The sequence below is a fragment of the Diospyros lotus genome, chromosome 5, assembly GCF_014633365.1.
Source record: "Diospyros lotus cultivar Yz01 chromosome 5, ASM1463336v1, whole genome shotgun sequence".
In the NCBI taxonomy this organism is placed as follows: domain Eukaryota; kingdom Viridiplantae; phylum Streptophyta; class Magnoliopsida; order Ericales; family Ebenaceae; genus Diospyros; species Diospyros lotus.
The window spans coordinates 20,800,518-20,818,658 of NC_068342.1; the positions used below are offsets into that span (position 1 = coordinate 20,800,518).

General features: G+C 35.3%; 1 protein-coding gene and 1 non-coding gene across 4 annotated transcripts; both read right to left on the minus strand.

The window, feature by feature from the left end:
* Positions 1-742: 742 nt before the first annotated feature.
* On the minus strand, positions 743-15,867 carry LOC127801115 (bifunctional fucokinase/fucose pyrophosphorylase). Of its 3 annotated transcripts, XM_052335975.1 has the most exons (7): positions 15,399-15,867; positions 14,467-14,752; positions 12,216-12,580; positions 10,710-10,836; positions 4,008-5,015; positions 2,107-2,840; positions 743-1,321 (listed from the first exon to the last, which is right to left on the minus strand). In XM_052335975.1, the coding sequence occupies exons 1-7, from the start codon at positions 15,732-15,734 to the stop codon at positions 923-925; spliced, it is 3,255 nt and encodes a 1,084-aa protein (XP_052191935.1). In that variant the 5' UTR covers positions 15,735-15,867; the 3' UTR covers positions 743-922. The 3 variants fall into 3 exon arrangements, with proteins under 3 accessions (XP_052191935.1, XP_052191936.1, XP_052191937.1); XM_052335976.1 differs by lacking the exon at positions 14,467-14,752 and having other exon boundaries at positions 15,399-15,531; XM_052335977.1 differs by lacking the exon at positions 15,399-15,867 and having other exon boundaries at positions 14,669-14,728.
* Positions 15,868-15,919: 52 nt separating this feature from the next.
* On the minus strand, positions 15,920-15,993 carry TRNAV-AAC (transfer RNA valine (anticodon AAC)). The gene has a single exon. It is a non-coding gene; the product is annotated as a tRNA-Val (tRNA).
* Between the last annotated feature and the right edge of the window lie 2,148 nt (positions 15,994-18,141).

Sequence of the window (18,141 nt, forward strand, 5' to 3'; positions counted from 1 at the left end):
AATTTTTATGGTATAGAAATGACTTTGTTAGTCCTTGTAGATTTGCATTTTTTGCTTAGTCTCCTTCTGTCGTTAATTAAACTATAATAAATCAAATTAACTTAAATTTTACACAAAAAATAGAAATAAAAAGCAAAAAAAAAAAAAATTCTCGATGGATTGGCAATGGTTCCTGTCGCTGGTGGTTCATCGGCCAACCAATGGAGCCCATCACCTATTGTAATAGAGAGAGAGAGAGAGAGAAGAAGAAGAAAAATGGGTGAGACATCTTTATTGATTTTAATCGGTTCCAAAATTTGGCAACTCACAGTTGGAAAAAGTGGCAAAACTCCATCGCAAGAACCTATCGAAGGAACCCATCGTTATTTCCAAGGTGATGACACAGTTAGATATCTAGATATAGGGTGAGAGAATCGCATGAGCCAATTTGTTTTGGAACCTATCAATTTTCGAAATCAAAACCCATTGTCTCCAAAAATTGATGGGCTTATGGAACCCACCGATCATCGATCGATTTCTATGACTAATTTGGCTGTGATTGACATCGATGTTGTTTGCCATTCTTGTTGCAGAGAGGGATAGGGATAGAGAGAGAGACTTCTCCTCCACCACCATCAACAATGGTCACAGTGGATTATGCCATTTTTGTTGTAGGGAATAGAGAAATGGTAAGTATAGCATGGAGAGGAAAAAAGAAGGGGTGATATGGAGACATAGATACCATAAAAGAGAGAGACGAGTGCCAGCGCCGGTTCGCTTTATTGAATTTGAAAGAATAAGCGCCAGTGCTGGTTTGCTTTATTGACCTCCAGTGAAGTTATACAACAATATTACATATATAATCAACCACCACGTAAGATGACACGCGCACATGCACCAAATATCAAATTCCTTAGCGAATCGATCGAATGTCAACACTATTTTAACTGTCTAAGAAGATGTTCCAATTGTAGACCTTCACATTAAACTTTGGATCCTGCTCTAACAAATGGCTCAGTTCTTTGGCGCAGCCGGCATCCTTAGCCAGTAACAACGCAAAGCCCCCGCCACCAGCGCCCACAAGTTTGTAGCCGCAGCAGTAGCGGTCAGCAAATGCAAAGAGTTCATCGACAAATTCGTTGCTACAGAAAGGGTCTAGTTCTTGATGCAGCCTCCAAGCTTCTAACATTATTTCCCCTACCTCATCTATATCACTGTTCATCAAAGCTTCCCTTCCAATCTTTGCCAATTCGGTAAGACGTTTGATACTGGATATAAGCAGGTTATCACGCTGGAGATATCGGACCACCACCTTCTGTAGGACTTGATGTGCGAGTCGAACCTTCATAAATAGTAATTGCAGAGTGTAGTATCAGTTGAATTCAGAAAAAGCAGTCAAACATTGGTGTTGGATGCTTTAGAAGGAAGGAACACACTCATGAATTAGGAGAAGAAAAAAATGATTATGGTAAATATATCTCTAATATTCCTGGCATGCCCTGTTGTTCCAACCTAATAAAATAAAGAAAATAGAAACCCAAAAGAAAAAGAAATTTGCAAACATCTCCCAACATTGGGGAAAAAAGAAAGCAAAAACCCACAAGAAACTTGAAATGTTGAATTATCTCCGGAAGCTTGTGAACAAGAAAAAGAGATCCACAATTCAGGCATCTATGGAAGGTCATGAGGAACATCCAGAGAATTATAGGGAGCCAATTGGCTTGGAATAATTAAGCCTATAGTTTTTTATGACAAATCATGTGCAAGAGGAGAAGAAAAATGATATTTACTGGTTGAATTGTGATATTTGAATGTTGCAGTAACTAGTAGTCAGGATGGTAAACCAGGGTAAAAAGGCTTGGCTTGAATGTAATCTGTAGCTAACTCGATTTCCATAACCGGCAGGGGCTAAGGACCCTGTTTCTAAATGTTAAATGGTCAACAATGTTCCAAGCAAAAATGAAATTTCTCCACTCAAATTTTGGGGGAACACAGTTCAGGAGCGACTCAGGACAGATATAGAACACCGGAATAGATATAAATGGATATAAGGAAATATGATACAAGATAAATGCTTCGAAAAAAACAAAACAAGAGAAGAAAATAAAAGAATAATTGCATCCTTACCTGACCGGTAAATACCACCAGCAGGCGTTGCTGCAACTCCTTAATCAATGGAGGAGAAGCCAACAGGGGGATGACTTGAAGCCGCAATGGTACTCCTGGAAAACTTGCAGTAAACTTAATGCCAGGGTATAAACCACCAATTTGATCCTGCCAACCTCCTCCTGTTCCCATTAGCTGCTCCAATACCAAAACAAGTCTTGCGACATTTTCATTACTGTCATCCCCATCAGTTATTTGGAGAAGTCCCTTGACAACAGCTCCTGCTAAGATGCTGGAAGTTCCCAAGCCACTACCACGGGGAACATTGGCCCATGTTTTAATTTGCAAGCCCATGAATAGAAGGATCTTGTCATGGATAATACCAGTCACAAGCAGGGCAGATTTGACAAGCCGGAAAGGATCATGGCTGTCAAATGGAGTGGCAATTGAGGTAAAATCTTCAATATGTACCTGGTTTCCAGCATCATCACTAATTAGCAGCCCAGTTTTTTTTGTCGTCTCTATTATGGTGCCAATTGGAAGAGAATCCTCCAAAGTTATTGCCATATTCAAGACACAACCAGCACGCTCTAAGCTCCATGGAGGAGTATCACTCCAACCCCCAACAAAGTCCACACGAACCGGCAACTCAACCTTTACTGTTCTAGAGCAAAAAGACTGATCCATGGGATCATCAGCAGTAATGCTCCGGTTTTCATTTGTGAATGTTCTATTAGAGGATTCAAAAAGATGTTCTGATAACAAAAAGATAACTATTAATTAAGATGAAAAAGCCCTCATAATAGTAGCAAAAACTTACACGCAGCATAATTAGATATGAAGGCAATATGGGAGAATAGCACACAACTCCAGGATAATAATCAAAGCATTATACAAATATGTGACATGGGAAAGGCAGGAGTGTGAGAGAGAAATTCTTATACTAGAGAAATATGTTAGGACACACCTAAAACTTGGGTTATTTTATGTGATTTTATAAATCCCATTTTACCGTAATTAAATTGATAAGAAAATTTGAACTACAAAATTTTAGCCATGTCTCTTAGGCACAAGAATTAGACTAATCCAACATGCATCAACTTGCCTGCAACTGAAGCTTGAACTTTAAAGTACATATACCTAGCCTTTAAAAGGTGAAAGGCACAAGGTGAGGCATTTTATCTTTGGTAGGGCAGGGTGTATGCCCCAAGGCAGTGAGCATAAGCTGAAGAAATTTTGAATTTTTAATATTTAAAATATAAAAAATATATTATAAAAATAGAAAAATTACCATAGAACAAGGAAACATGACAGAATAAGCATAAAATGAACCCATTACAAGGTCAGAAAAGAGAAGATTTAAATATGTGAGGCCATTGTAACCACCCAATGGTATTTGTCAAGGATACTGTTCTTACTAGTATGAAATACAAATAGGATTGATTCAATACAGTTTCATTATCTAAATAAATTTAGGAAAAAGTTGAAGATTAGTAACTAATGGTACTTGTAAATCACAATAGTTAAATAAAATAATTTCAAAATAATAAGTGTCTTAACACTATAATTAATGGAAAAAATATAAAAACATTAAATTTTGTGTTTCATTGGGCATATGCCTCAAGAGCTGGGGTGTAAAAAGTGCACCTCAAGCACCCGGTACAATACCTCACACATTGGGGTATTGCCCAATGAGACTTGTGCTTTCCACAATCCCCCTAAGGCAAATTTTTCCCCACTTTGCCCCAGGCTCAGCCCAACTTTGAATTGTAAAACATTGCACATAACATAAATGACAATAGAACATGGGCGGTGCAGTTGACCACATAAATTGGACAAAAATGACATGTTTATTCTCCATACTCAATTTGTTTCACCTAAAACCTACTTGCTTTTGTGCTTATAATATGAATTGTGCTTACCTTTGAAGCCGTATCTCACTGCTGAGGTGGTTTCATCAGCCACTGCAGCCCAAACTTTGTGCTCCAGTTCACAAGCTGTTAGTTCATCACCACATGCACGAAGAAGATCGACTTGCACCTGGTATACCCTGCTTCTAGGAAGGATCTTAGAGTTCTGCGCCTGGAGGTTGGGACACAAGCCTAGGAAGTCTTTGCATATTTTGGCACCTGAGTCTTCTTTTTGCAGAACTTCTTCACACAACTGAGATAAGTTGCGCCCGAGCAAACCGAAATTGAGGCAAGCTTTGACCATCCCAGCTGCAAGATCTGCCTGATGATCACCAAAACCTAGGCACATTTGTGGAAAGTCAATTGATCGATGCAATTCCTCTAAACTAACACGACGTGACTTTTTCCATAAAGGAAGCAATGATTCATTTCTTTGGTCATTAAGGCCCATCAACCAAGTTGCAACACTGAGCATCTCAAAGTAAGAAAGAATGGGGAATATTTTTGCATTCCACAAGCACTTTTCCTGAGTACCTATTGAGCTCCATAAATCAGTTTCTTGAATGCCCAAATCATCTAAAACCTTTCTCCAGGGTTTCCCACAGAAAGTTCCATCCCGAAGAGAATTTTTTGGATTATCATGGAGGCCACAGTACACCGTTACTCTTCCAGTGCATCCTACTAAAGGAACCTCCCAAAGACAATGCCTATCAGGAAGTATGAACCTGAATGGGTTTGTTACACTATCATCGGAAACTGGCACATTAACGCCAACAACTATAGATTGGGAACCAATTTGTATCCCAACTGAAATGGAAGAATCATAAATAAGAGAATCTTCCCCAATTGAGACACTAGGTGCAATCTTGCTGGAAAGAATAATAGCAGATCCAGCAATGTCAGAAACAGTGGTTGCAGGGATGGAACAAAGGTGTCTCCGACCTACAAGTCCTGAAGAAGCCCCACTTAGGTGATCCAAGACTTCACTTGAAGTTCCAAAATGTAAGAAAGTCAAATCATCTGCAGAGAAATGGACCACAAACAATCATCAAGGTTGGTTTTGGTAGCATCCATGCTAACAGATCAAGAGTAGATATATTAAGTAACACAAAGAATTTTGGTTCTCTAACTCATTTGTTCGAGGCAACGTTCAGGAAAAGTAAGCCGTCATAGGTTCTCAACTTATAGATAACTTTAAGACAAAAAATGGACTAACCTGCTTGAGGAAAATAGCATCCATGAAATCACTTGAATTAAAATGATGAATAGAAGAGAAAACAAAAATATGAAGCAGGTATATGAGGAGAATCGGGCAATTACTTTAATATATCAATCCACCCAGAGTTCTAATCACTTGGCTTTCCTTCCAAAGAAACGTCCAGAGATATGCTAAAAAGCATTGCAGTTACAACCACGGAAGGGTGGGTCACATCATTGACCCTTAAAGGCCTTACCCACACATTCCCTGTAATATAACAATAATATATAATGCTCTCTTACTATAGACATGCAGCCTTCCAAACAACACTCATCTATAAGGACCAGTAAAAATCAAATGAATAAGCCAGAAAATCAAATAACATTATTGTTAATTCAAGGGGACAGATGGATGTGAGTAAAGGAGTAGTAACTCAAGATTTGATCCTGGAACATTACAATGTTGATGGAGAAAACTAGGATATGGTGGATGTGATGATTAGGAAAAGAATCAATAATATTTGCCTGCAAAAGATGAGATGGGTTAGTGAGAAGGCAATAATCTTCAGTGAGCAAGAAAAGAGTGTGTAAGAAATGGAGTAGACATTATTATGGATAAGCTTTAGAGGATGAAATAATAGATGTAAAAAGGAGGAAATGAGGTTATGAATATTGTTAGTGCATATGCACTACAAATCAGAGTACTAGAAGACAGCAAAATTTGGGAGCATCTAGAGAGGTGGTTGCAAGGTCATTATAGGAAATGACTTCTATAAACCATGGCACACCCCTAGGTTTGTCATGCCATTGTCACTAGCGTGTCAGACATGACAACATGATGACATGCAAGCAACACATGGGTGTGTAGTTCTTTTTCTTTTTTTTAGCAGACACAAGAGTGGGCAGGCATAAGACACATGTGTTCTCCCTAGGTATATTTTTGTGGACGTTGGGTGGAAATTGCGAATTTTAAAAGTAAAACCTAATATATTTTGTTTATTTACTTCCTAGCTCTAGTCTATATATTGAGTTTTTCTATGAAAATACTTCTTTAGGTATTTAAATTTGAAATGAGTAGCGACTTGTGAGTTTGTTGCTAATTAGATTAGACTTATTACTCATTTTGAATCTTGGATTATGAATTTTAAATGCACATTCATGAATTTGGAATAAAATTTCAGTACTTTATTATGCCATTAGAAATATAAAATTTATTTTATTAATTAACGAATCCCAATCATGGCATGCCCTACTTTTTAGAAAATGTTGTCTCCATGTTCACGCTTCATAGGATGACTTGAATGGTCACATGGGTAGAGAAGTGAATGGGTATGGATATGTGCATGGTGGTCATGGGTTTGCAAAAAGAAATACAACATACCAAACATTTATCCTACTATGCAAGGATGGTGCTAGGACCCTAGGTTTTGAATCTATTATAGTTAACAGTCATGGAAGAAGAGAGAGAGAGAGATGAGAGAAATTAGGGACAAAACAAAGAGAAAAACAGAGGGAAATAGAGAATGGTTAGAGAGAAAATAAGAGAACTTGAAATCAATTCATTTATAATGTCTTGGTACAAAGTGGCATAGCCTTATATATGACTATCTACAACAGTTAACTGCTTGCATTGTAACAAATTCTACTAACAGATTATTAAAGTTGCAGTAGTTTTTCATTACTATAACTGTAATAATTGCAGTTGAAACAAATTCAATTGTTTTCTGCTATCTCCTAACTCCTAATTCCGCTTATCATGATAGACGGTTACATAAATTCTAGCACTCTAATCATTTATATGTATGACCTTATCTTTTGTAAGACCCTTATAACTAAGTGTCTCCAACCAAGTATTTTTTAGTCTCCCTCTACCTTCTTCTGCTAAATATGCTTGTTCCATTTCATCCACTTTCCTCACATGAGCCTCTATTTGCCTTCATTTCACATAACCGAACCATCTTATTGTGTCTCATGCATCTTATCTTTGATTATAGCCACTAAGATTTTATTATGAATAACCTCATTTTTAATTTACATTTGTCTTGTATGGTCATACATTTGTCTTAATATCCTCATCTCCATTATGCTCATATTTTGCATATGTTGGTGCTTTGCTAACCAACATTTTGCTTTTGAAAAAGAAATAATGAGGGAAAAACTATTTTAAATTGTCATGTACTGATCTGATTTCATTATAGCTAATACCATTTTCAAGAAACAAGATCATTTGATCACATATGAAAGTGGCTTGTTGACTATCCAAATAGACTTTTTCTTATGAAGTAAACAAATTATTTTCCCTATAAGGATTGTAAAGTTATATTGTGCAAGTGCCTAATCACTTAACATAGAATTGTTGTCCTCAACTTCCATATTGAAAAGTATATGATAAGAAGTGAAGCCCAATAATCAAATGGTAGGATTTAAAAGGAGAAAGGATAGTTATTTTTAAAGAAAAGTGTATGGTAGATGAGATTGAATTGTGTTAAGTGAGGCAACTCTTACATAGAATGAGATGGCTACCATAAATTGAAACATAAGAAACCATTTTAGGAAAGTTGTAAGAGAAAGCTTCAAATCAAAAAGAGTAATGTAAACGAATGAAGAGGAATAAGGATTAAGATCAAAATTTATTACAAGATTTTGCATGCATGCCCTAAAGAGAAATTTGAAGATGTATATTTTAGCTTAAAAAAAGTTTTAAAAAATACTAAAGCAAAGGAAAAAATGTATAAAAAATTGTACAACCAACAAGAAAAAAGATGGAGGAAGATAAATATATAAAAGTTTGTAAGTGTGTAAAAGATGAAAGAAAAAAGTATTGGTAAATGAGGGGGAGATAAAAGAGAAATGGAAGGAATATTTCTCAAAACTATTCAACAAGCTTAGAAAAACAAATATTACGCTAGAATATCAAAGTAATCCACAAAAGATATGAATTATATTCTAATAGATGTCTTTGTGCAAAAGAAGAGAAACAAGCTGTAAAAATGACGAAAAATAGTAAAACAATTGGAATAAATAATATCTCAAAGAAGCATGAAAATGCATGTAAAAGGAAGGCATTTATGGTTAATGAAACTATTCAATGTGATCCTTAAACTGAAGAGAATGCTTGACAATTGAAGAAAGAGCACAGTAGTGTCGATTTACAAAACAAAGGAGATATTAAAAGTTATAGAAATTATAGATGGATCAAGAAAATGAGCCATATTATGAAACTATAAGAGAGGGTAATTGAACAAAAGTAAATAAGAAAAATCCATGCATCTAAAAATCAATTTAGTTTCGTGCTTGATAGGTTAACAGTGAAGCTATATACTTGATGAGGTACCTAATAGGAAGGTCGAAAGGTAAACAAAATGACTTGCATATGATATTTATGGATTTAAAAAAAGTTTATAACTGCATTCCTAAAGAAGAATTAAAGAGGTTTTAGGGAAAGAAGGATCTTGAATTACTTATATACAATTTATTTAAGACATGTATCATGAAGAAAATGGAAAATATGACCAAAGATAAAGATGATTGAAGAGCTAGAATCCATGTAGCCAATTACTTAGAGGGCTTAGGGTTTGAGATGTTGTTATCAAGCAGAAGAAACATATGTTAAAAACTATGGGGCAAATGCTGAGAATTTTTAAATTACAATTGGATTACTTTAAAGATCTACATGGGGCCCTTATATCTCTGCTCTAGTGATATATAAACTCATCAAGCACATCCAAGAGGTGCCTCTATGTATGTTATTTGCAGATGATATGGTGTGGTAGATGAGACAAAAGAAGATCTGAATATCAAGCTTGAGATATGGACTGGGCATCTTAGAATCCAAAGGCTTTAAATTGAGAAAATCAAAACTTAATATCTACAATGTAAATTTAGTAAAAATAAAGGTGTGCATCACGTCATGGTGAGACGTGGAGATTAAATTATTTCAAGAAAATATCAATTTGAACACTTTGGATCAATTGTCCAAAAGACAGATTATTGAGAATGTTATACATAATTAAGTCTGGATGGTTAAAGATAGAGAAGTGCTTTTGGAATTTTATGCGATTGTAAAATTATTTTAAAGCTAAAATGAAAGTTTTATTGAACTATAAGACCAATTTTGATGTTTGACATAGAATATTTAGCAATACAGCTAACATGTGCAAAATATGAGATTTAACTGAAATGAGAATGCAAAAATGAAAAAAGAAACATAGAGAAGGCAATCTAACAGGAGAAGACAAGATAGGAGATCAGAATTCTAGCAAATGAAGAAAGATTCAAAGAAGAAAGAAATAAGAAGAGAAGGGGGAAGGTCAAAGTGAGCTCACAGGTCTTTGCAAGAATTAACTACCATTCATAGTCAAAAGCATGCTTTCTGAATTATACTTGATGGTTGGGATCAATCACTGAAATCTGCCTCAATGTGAGAGCCTGCAAGAAGAGGCAGGACTAGATCTCCAGTTTAGCCTCTGACTCTCAAGTTAGTAGGGAGTATCAACAAGTGTGATGTTGTGATTCAAAGCTTCTTTGTGTGTATACATATGAATATATGTATATATGTGTATGAATCAAAGAGAAGAATAAGAACATGAGAAATTTACGTGGTTCAGTGTAAGCCTACGTCCACGGGATGGAGAATCTTGAATCCACTAAGATGGAATTGTTTATTTACAATGGTTTCTCCCTTAACTCTCTCTTGATACTCCATACATACAAAAATGCTCTATATATATGTAAGAGAGAAAATAAAGACCCTAATTTCATTAAGAGATAATGGGCCTAAAATGCTCATTGGGCAGAGGAATTAGAGGCCTAAACCCAACAAGAAGTGGTACCCAACAAGAAGTGGTATCTAGTGAGCGAGAAAAGTTTGATGCCTTTACCTGTGGGGGTTTAACTCCTTATATAGGCCGGGTGAGATGGGATACCCAGGGTGAGAGAGAGCTCTTCCAAAGAATTTAACTTTTAGTCATACCCAAAACCATGATTGTTGAATTAGAATTTAGAACTTCATATTATAGGCAAACTCATAAAAGAACTAGAACTCGTCCAAAAACAATCCTCTCTATTAACTAATCTAATACTACTTAAAGTCTATCTAACATCCGTTAAAAATCAAAATAGGAGAAGAAAAAAACTAATCAAATAAGCAGATAAAACTAGAAATCCTAATATCATAAAATTAATATTTATCCGATGGTTCCCATTAACATTGACTGCATCATGCTTGCCGACATGCCTAGAGTTCCTCTAAACATATTAAAACTATGTTGGGACTCAGATTTGTGGAAGAAAAAGCAAAGGACAATAAGTTAAAATTACTCAGGAACATGTAAAAACACATGCCCGTAAACAATTTTATTTTCCTCTTTTTCTCCTTACCTTTGACAAATAGAAGTTCTAAGAATAGCCCAGAGGGAGGGAGGCAGGGAGAGAGAAAATAAAAGAAAAGAGGAAAAAACATAGCTGACAATAAAACTGATGATGGAATTATGATAAGTTGAGCAATGTTTAACATACAAGCACAATAGCTGAACATCCTTTGCCTTCCCAATCTGTTGACAAGCTCCTGACCCAAAGGGCGTGACAGCAACCATTCATGTTTGGCAGGAACCCAAGCCGCTACAAGATCTTCATACAAACTCATCTGCACAGTTACAAAGATTATATAAGATTAAAAAGTTGCCTTGCTACTGGCAATCCCTTAAAGAAGTCAATTATTAAACACCATACGATAGAAACTTGAGAAGAAAAGAAAATAAATCTCTTTTCTTTAAGATGGAATCACATAAAAAAAAAATACTTTTGCAATCAAGACATTTTGGGATAAGCACCACAAAGACAGAATTAAGGGATCATAATCTTAAAAAAGCAGCAGAGCAAACGAACATTTGAACATAAGCAACAGACACCCAAAAGTAAGGATCATCATATCAAGGTTTCTCATCAACAAGCAGGAACAAATTAAAGACATTACTCATGAAATACAGTTGGATAAATGAAACAGCCCGTGCCAGACGTGCTCTATATTCCTTATGTCTGAACCGTGTGTAGCTAACTTATGATGGTGAGATAAATAAATGACATAACAAGAAATAGGAACAGGGAGAGAGAGAGAGAGAGAGAGAGAGAGAGAGAAGAATAGCATAAAAAGTTAGAAACAAACAGAGAAGAAGAAAAAATCTTTCACGAGAACTCAAATTGTATGAAAGAAAGTCAGCTGGGATGTTTTTTAACATTGGTAGCAAAAGCTCTATTTGCAGAAGCAGAGGAGGAAGTTTGTAAGGATGACATAAAGGTGACAAGGAAGATGGCAAAAGTTGTGGGAATGGAACTTATTAATATAATTTGAAAGGTGATTCAACCAAAAAAAAAAAAGACAAGATAAAAGTGAACAAAAGTGAGCCCAATATAATTTGAAAGGTTAATGCCTGTGTATCCTTCAGGCGATAACCATAGTACTGAAGAAAAGTGATTAAACTAACAGAGTTCATGAGATCATCATGACAAGAACACAACCTATCATTATCCTGCAGCAGCAGCACAGGAAATGACGGTTATCACAATCATAAAATTAAATATACAACTCTTCTGCAAAATATAAGCAATAGAATTGCCTATTTTATACTGTTGTGAGCAGATTGTCTGCAGAAGCTAATGGTTGGAAGCATTAAGTTAAAACAGTGTAGTAGAAGGATATACAGGTAATATAAAAAATATAGGTCAGGAGGTATAAAGAATAATATATAAAGAGAATAGATAAAGTGCCAAAACAGCTGGTAGGAAGCACTCAACAACGTGCAGCAAGTTGAGCTTTATGCTCAACCATCATTTCCTCATTCAGTGAATTTAATTAAATTGGGCTCAATGGTATATTTGGCAAATTAAAATGATAGAATTTAGTACACTATTCATAATTGTTACATCCCATAACAAAATGATATATTCTCCAAACAATCAAAGCAAATCCTTGAAAAATGCCATCGGAGCTAACAGACACTGACAGCTGAAAAAATAATAGCTTACCTCTTTTCCACTCTTTAGAAGCTCTGAAATCATTGGCTTGCAGGAACAAGAGAGCATAGCAAGATCCTTCCATGCTTCACCTCTAACCGCTATCATTCCTGTATCAAGCAATGTTCTACCATCTTCTAGAACTGCCTGGTGCTTAACAAGCTCCTCTATACCTGGTTTTTGAAGGAGATGCTCAACTAAATTTACTGTGTGAGCTCCATCAGGAATCCCATTTTTGGATGCAACAATAACACCGTGGTTAGAAGCAATATCAAGAGTGATAGGAACAGTGATGATGCAGGATGTATCCTCTGGAAGAGTCATAGTAGAGGCGTCAAAACAAGGAAGAACATCTCCAGTCATGATAAATAACCCACCTGCAGAAATTTAAGATTCCTGTTCAAATATTATGATGTCATAAGAGTCAATTATAGAAGAATTATTTCCTGCGTGTACTTGTAAAGTTATATATAGTGATAGAAGTAATGAATTTGAGAAGATGTCAAAGGACAAGGCAGATATGTGGACTCTTCACAGTTCTACACACCTAACCTGGAAACGAGAAAGGTGATGTGGCAGGAAGGAGCTAAACAGAAATATAAAAGCAGGACCAGCATTAGAAAGGTGGTTTTATAGATTGGACAATGAAAACAAGAGCCAGTAATATATATGGTTAAGACCTAATGAAAATTTAGAACCGTCTACAAGTCAAGGCATGTGATGTCCCTGTTGCCAATTTCATGGAAGCAATGAAGAAGACAGCAGTGGCAGCATCAGATGGTAGCAGTGTAAGTTAGATGAAGATCTTGGAGTGACATTCCTAGAAACAGGGATATTGATTCCTGATTAGTTTCTAACAACACCTAAAGTGGTGCATAACTATTCCAAGTTCATGAAGAAGGAACACACAAATGGTGAAATTCATGCAGAGATGGGATTGGCATGTGCTGAAGTACAATATTTGACCATATGAGAGTAACAGCGCCAGTGACATCTTAAATAACTGACAACTGACGTATCTGGCAAAAAGCTGAGAAAGGTATATCAATTCAACCTAACCAACTTATCAGATCCTCTAAACCAATGATTAGAGGATTCTCATATCAAGGACAAATCTCATAAGATTCATCTACTTAGTTTGGCGTTAACAATATCAATTATCAGGAGGTACTCTGAGGTGAATGAGACAAACATGAAAATCTCACTCATAGATAAAATCTAGAAATTATTTATTTGATACAAAACTACTATTTGGAACTAGATCATGAATTATATAACATATAATCACCATTTCTCCAAAGATCAAGTGCCAGCTCATCTCCAGCACTGGAAGCCCCAAACATGTAGCCAAATATGATATTTGGATTTGGCTGAATGATTTCATAAAATGCAACAGGAAAAGTAATTACAAAATGGTGTACAGAGTTATTACATTCCAGTAAATATGTAAGGATGAAATTAATTATTGTCCAACCATGCATAATTTTAGCATCAAAAAATATTTAATGCCCTAATTTTAATATTTAAGTTCCAGGTTACAACTGACAACTTCCAATAATAAACTCAAGCAGCAGAATCTCCTCTTCCCTTTATGTTTCCTAAAACCTACCATAATTACTCTTCCTTGTGATTTATAAATCCATAAACTCAGATGATATGTGATTTATAAATCCATAAACTCAGATGATATCAAGATATTCATAACGAAATGCGCAAAATTAATATTTTTATGGATATGATAGAAATGCCAAACATTATCCATTTCACGATAAAGCAGCACAGCCTGCTACAAGCCAAAAATCAAGAAAGCTTCTATTCTTTATGCTTTGTTTTGATCCAAAATTACATTCTCAGCAACACTCTGTGTGCGGAAGTCAATGCATTGATTTATTCTGGTATCATCAGTGTAGATAGACAAATAGTATCATGAAGCATCATTACTCACTGACATCTGTATCATATTAAATACAAGAAATGCAGTTGAAATATTAAGGAAATATGTCCATAGATATTGACAAATTGCATTGTTTTACGATGTATACTGTGTCTTTAGGGTTGTTATATCTAAAGATCAAAATGCATGTATAGTAGTCACAGTGCTCAAAAAATCTGAATGTGTACACACCAAACTAAACTTTGTTCCATCTCCATAAATATAATTTCATTCAACATAAAATGACCTTAGCTCAAAGAAAAGAACGTTTTCCTTCACCCATTAAAAGTTAAAGCCAAACATTGAAGGGATATAAACAGGGTAAGCAACCTTCATTTTTATAAGCTTGTCTTGCACAAGAAGAAATTGCAAGTATATGGTCAAAAAGCAAGGGTACTGGCCCATCAGGGTCATCAGATGCCAAATATGGAAGTGGCAGGAAAACTTTTCCCATAGGATTTGCCCAAGGAACCCTTTTAGAGTCACCTCCTGCATGAAGCAACAGTATGTGCCTTTTAGAAAGGAAGCTAACCATCTGTAGGAGGGAAAGTTCATTCTTGGACTTTTCATGTGGCCTAAAAGATCCAAATCCACTACTGTTATTTCCATTTGCCACCTGTTGATGATAAATGTCCAATCAAAGCATGAAATTAACGGGTTTAATGAGCATCTGGCAGAAGGAATTTATCATAAAATTTGATTATTTTAATAGAAAAATTTATATGAGAGCCAATACACAACAAAAGTAGCCATGCTCCTCATGTGGAAGAGTCGTGATTTGAATATTCATCTGCGGCAAGGACTTAACTAGTAAGGATTGTAACTAAAAAAGGAAAAGAAAATTCAAAAAATCAAGTACCTCCAGTTGATCTAATCATCAATACAGGTAAACAAATCATTAAGTAGTACAATCCTACAAAAGCTTTCATCTTTTCCAAGTGGCTTGATTATGAATAGATCGACACCAATTAGCTTATGTTCTTGACACATTCTTACATGAGCAAAAAGCTAACTCCAGTTTTCTGAATTATAAAATTTAGGTTTATGATGATGCCGAAGATCCAATTCACATAATCAAAAGCATAATTATTGCCAAACAAATGCATACTAGAATAAAAGAGTCACTCTGCACGAACAAAACATGAACAATGTGAGTTACGTAGCCTAGTTAACACATTCTCCGAGAACAGAAACACAAAACAGCAAGCGTCCAAAACAACCAAGAGTGTGGGTAAGTCAGATCGCGTTGGTAATCGCAGTACCTGTGGGTGGAGATCGAGGCCGAGGCTTTGGTAGTAGCAAACAAGGGCAAGAATGGCACTGAGAGTGGCCGCACCGGAGCCGATCCGGCGTCCGTCGGGATCGGGGACGGCCAGAGTGACGGTGGAGGCGGCGATGCGGCCCATGCGCTTGGCTCGGCTAAGTTGCCAATTGTAGAGCTCAGCCTGCTCGGGACTGGCCGCAGTGAGGACGATGGCGTCCCACGTCGGAACCCTAGTTGGGTGGCGCACCGACAATCTCAGGCGGTACCACGATTTGCGGAGTGTTGCGGCCAAGTCCGCTTTGTCTCTGGACAGCTTTCTCGGTCTCTTCTCCATTTACTTTGGTCACTGTTCCGTTCACAGTACTGTTCTGCTCTGCAACCGTAATCACTGGGCGGGGCCTGTGGATGGGAGACTACACAAATACATGTGGAGAGCAGCGAATCGATGATTGAGGAAGGTGGTCTCCGAAACAAATAAGAAAAATATTAAGGGAGAGCCACAAAAACAATATAAGCACATGGCGTCGCCCGGACTCGAACCGGAGACCTTCAGTGTGTTAGACTGACGTGATAACCAACTACACCACGACACCTTGCTTGATGATGTGATACAAAACACTTATATATAGACTTAAAACCTTGGATGAGATTTTATATTATACATAATAATAAGGGTGCCTTTAATTACAAGGATAAAATTTATATGAAAAGAAAATATTTTCTAGAATATATTAAATTTTGTAAAATTAAATTTGAAAGAAAATGACAATTGAATATGTTTGATTGAATTAATTTTTTACTTAAAAATTGTTATAATTTCTTAACTTTTGATGTTTGATTGTGATTATTTTTCATGAAAATAATTACATATAGATATACAGATAATTAATAAATATATAAATTAATAATTAATTATAAAAAATAAATCAAATATAAATACACAAAATATTTAAAAAAATAAACCAAATATATATCCTTCAATTCATCCATCCTTCCTCGCTGCTATTGTTGTTGATGAAACAGAGAGATAGAGAGCACCTTATTGGCTACTATTGTTGTTGATGAAACAGTGCTTACACCTCTTTTGCTGTGCTACTCTTTCTGCAGAGCTTCAACTGTTCCCCTTCCAGTCATCATCATGCGTATATTATTTGAGATTTTCTTCACACACAGAGCGAGAGAGAGAGAGAGATAGAAGAGAGGGAGAAACAGACATATGTATAGCTAAAAAGAAGATCATGACGATGGCTTTTCTGCAACTATCCTTCGTCGTTTCACTCATCTCTGTTGCTTCATTGAGATCCTGCATCGCCACCGACTAGCTAAACAACGACGTTCTCGGTCTCATCGTCTTCAAATCCAACCTCCATGACCCCAACTCCTACCTCGCCACCTGGTTCGAAGACGTTGACTCGCCATGCTCATGGGCTTTCGTCCATTACAATCCGGCCACTGGCCGTGTTGCTTCTTTCTCCCAGCAACTGTTGCAGACTCTTAAGGATGAAAGAGGGTTGGGAAGGAGAGTGCATTTGCCTGGAAAATAATTTTTCTGCCGCCCCCATAAGAATTCACTTTCCAGCAAAAATGGAAAAAGAGGGTCACGTGACCGTTGGTGAGAAAAGATTTTTTATGAAAATTTTGATTAATCAAATATTTTAAAATTTTAATTAAAAAGATGATCAATAAAACAGACCGTAATAATAATTGAATTGGGCACTTATTTAAGAAGCGTTTGTTAAAATGAGTAAGATAAGAGGTATCAAGATAAGTTTGGAATGCATTCCGGATCAAGATATTGAATGATCAAGATGAGACTAAAAAGTATTTCAAAATTTCTATCAGAGTGTTTATTAAATTTTTTGGAATTCACTAATAATTGTATTTTTTCTTTTTATGTGTTTACTAATGCATATGATAAGCACCAAGATAAGAGTTTTTTTTATCAAAATATTCCTATTACCAAATTTATGATTAAAATAATATTTTATGATTAATATGAATTGTCAAAAAAATTAAAATTAAAATTTTATTTTCATGTTCAAAAATAAATTTAAAAAGAGTTGAAAAGTAAAAATAATTATTATTAGAATTACAATAATTCTACTTAGATAATTAAAAATGGCCAAAACATATTTTCATAATAGGTAATAAAATATAAAATTAAATAAAATAATTTAAAAATTGATGAAATGAATTATATTAGTTAATAAAATATATATATAGAGAGAGAAATTTAAATTTTAAAAATTAATGAAATGAATAATTTCATTTAAAATTTAAAAATTGTCAAAACATATAACAATTTAAAAATGTATTAAATAATATTAATTATAAGATTTAAATAAATAATTTTTATAATAAATTTAAATCTTTAAAATGTATTAAATGGTATTAACTTTTTTATAAGGAACATATAAGTAATTGAGTCTTATATTGAAAGAGTCAGAAAAAATTATCTAACGAGGGAGGTCTTTTCAACATATATGTTAAGCATGTTGAATATTTGATCAACAAATATTCTCTTAACAAAAAAAATGAGTCCTATGGGGGTACATTATACCACTACATTTATCAAAGTAAAAACTGGGAACTGTAGAAAGAAACACAGCGAATATCTTTCTTCCCTTTATATAATTTTATTTTAAGAGTTAAAAAAAGGCAATTAAGTTGAAAAACCATGATTTGAACTGTCAACCAAACGCGTGTTGGGCCATTCCTTTTCTTTCGCTCCCAACTTACCT

What these genes read in the sequence shown, in the direction of transcription:
- LOC127801115 (XM_052335975.1), bottom strand. Translation starts at nt 15,734, where the DNA reads ATGGAGAAGAGACCGAGAAAGCTGTCCAGAGACAAAGCGGACTTGGCC. An exon ending in GATGTTCAGCTATTGTGCTT is followed by an intron (nt 5,016 to 10,709) that starts GTATGTTAAACA and finishes ATTTCTCTGCAG; the next exon opens with ATGATTTGACTTTCTTACAT. An exon ending in AGTGAGATACGGCTTCAAAG is followed by an intron (nt 2,841 to 4,007) that starts GTAAGCACAATT and finishes TTTTGTTATCAG; the next exon opens with AACATCTTTTTGAATCCTCT.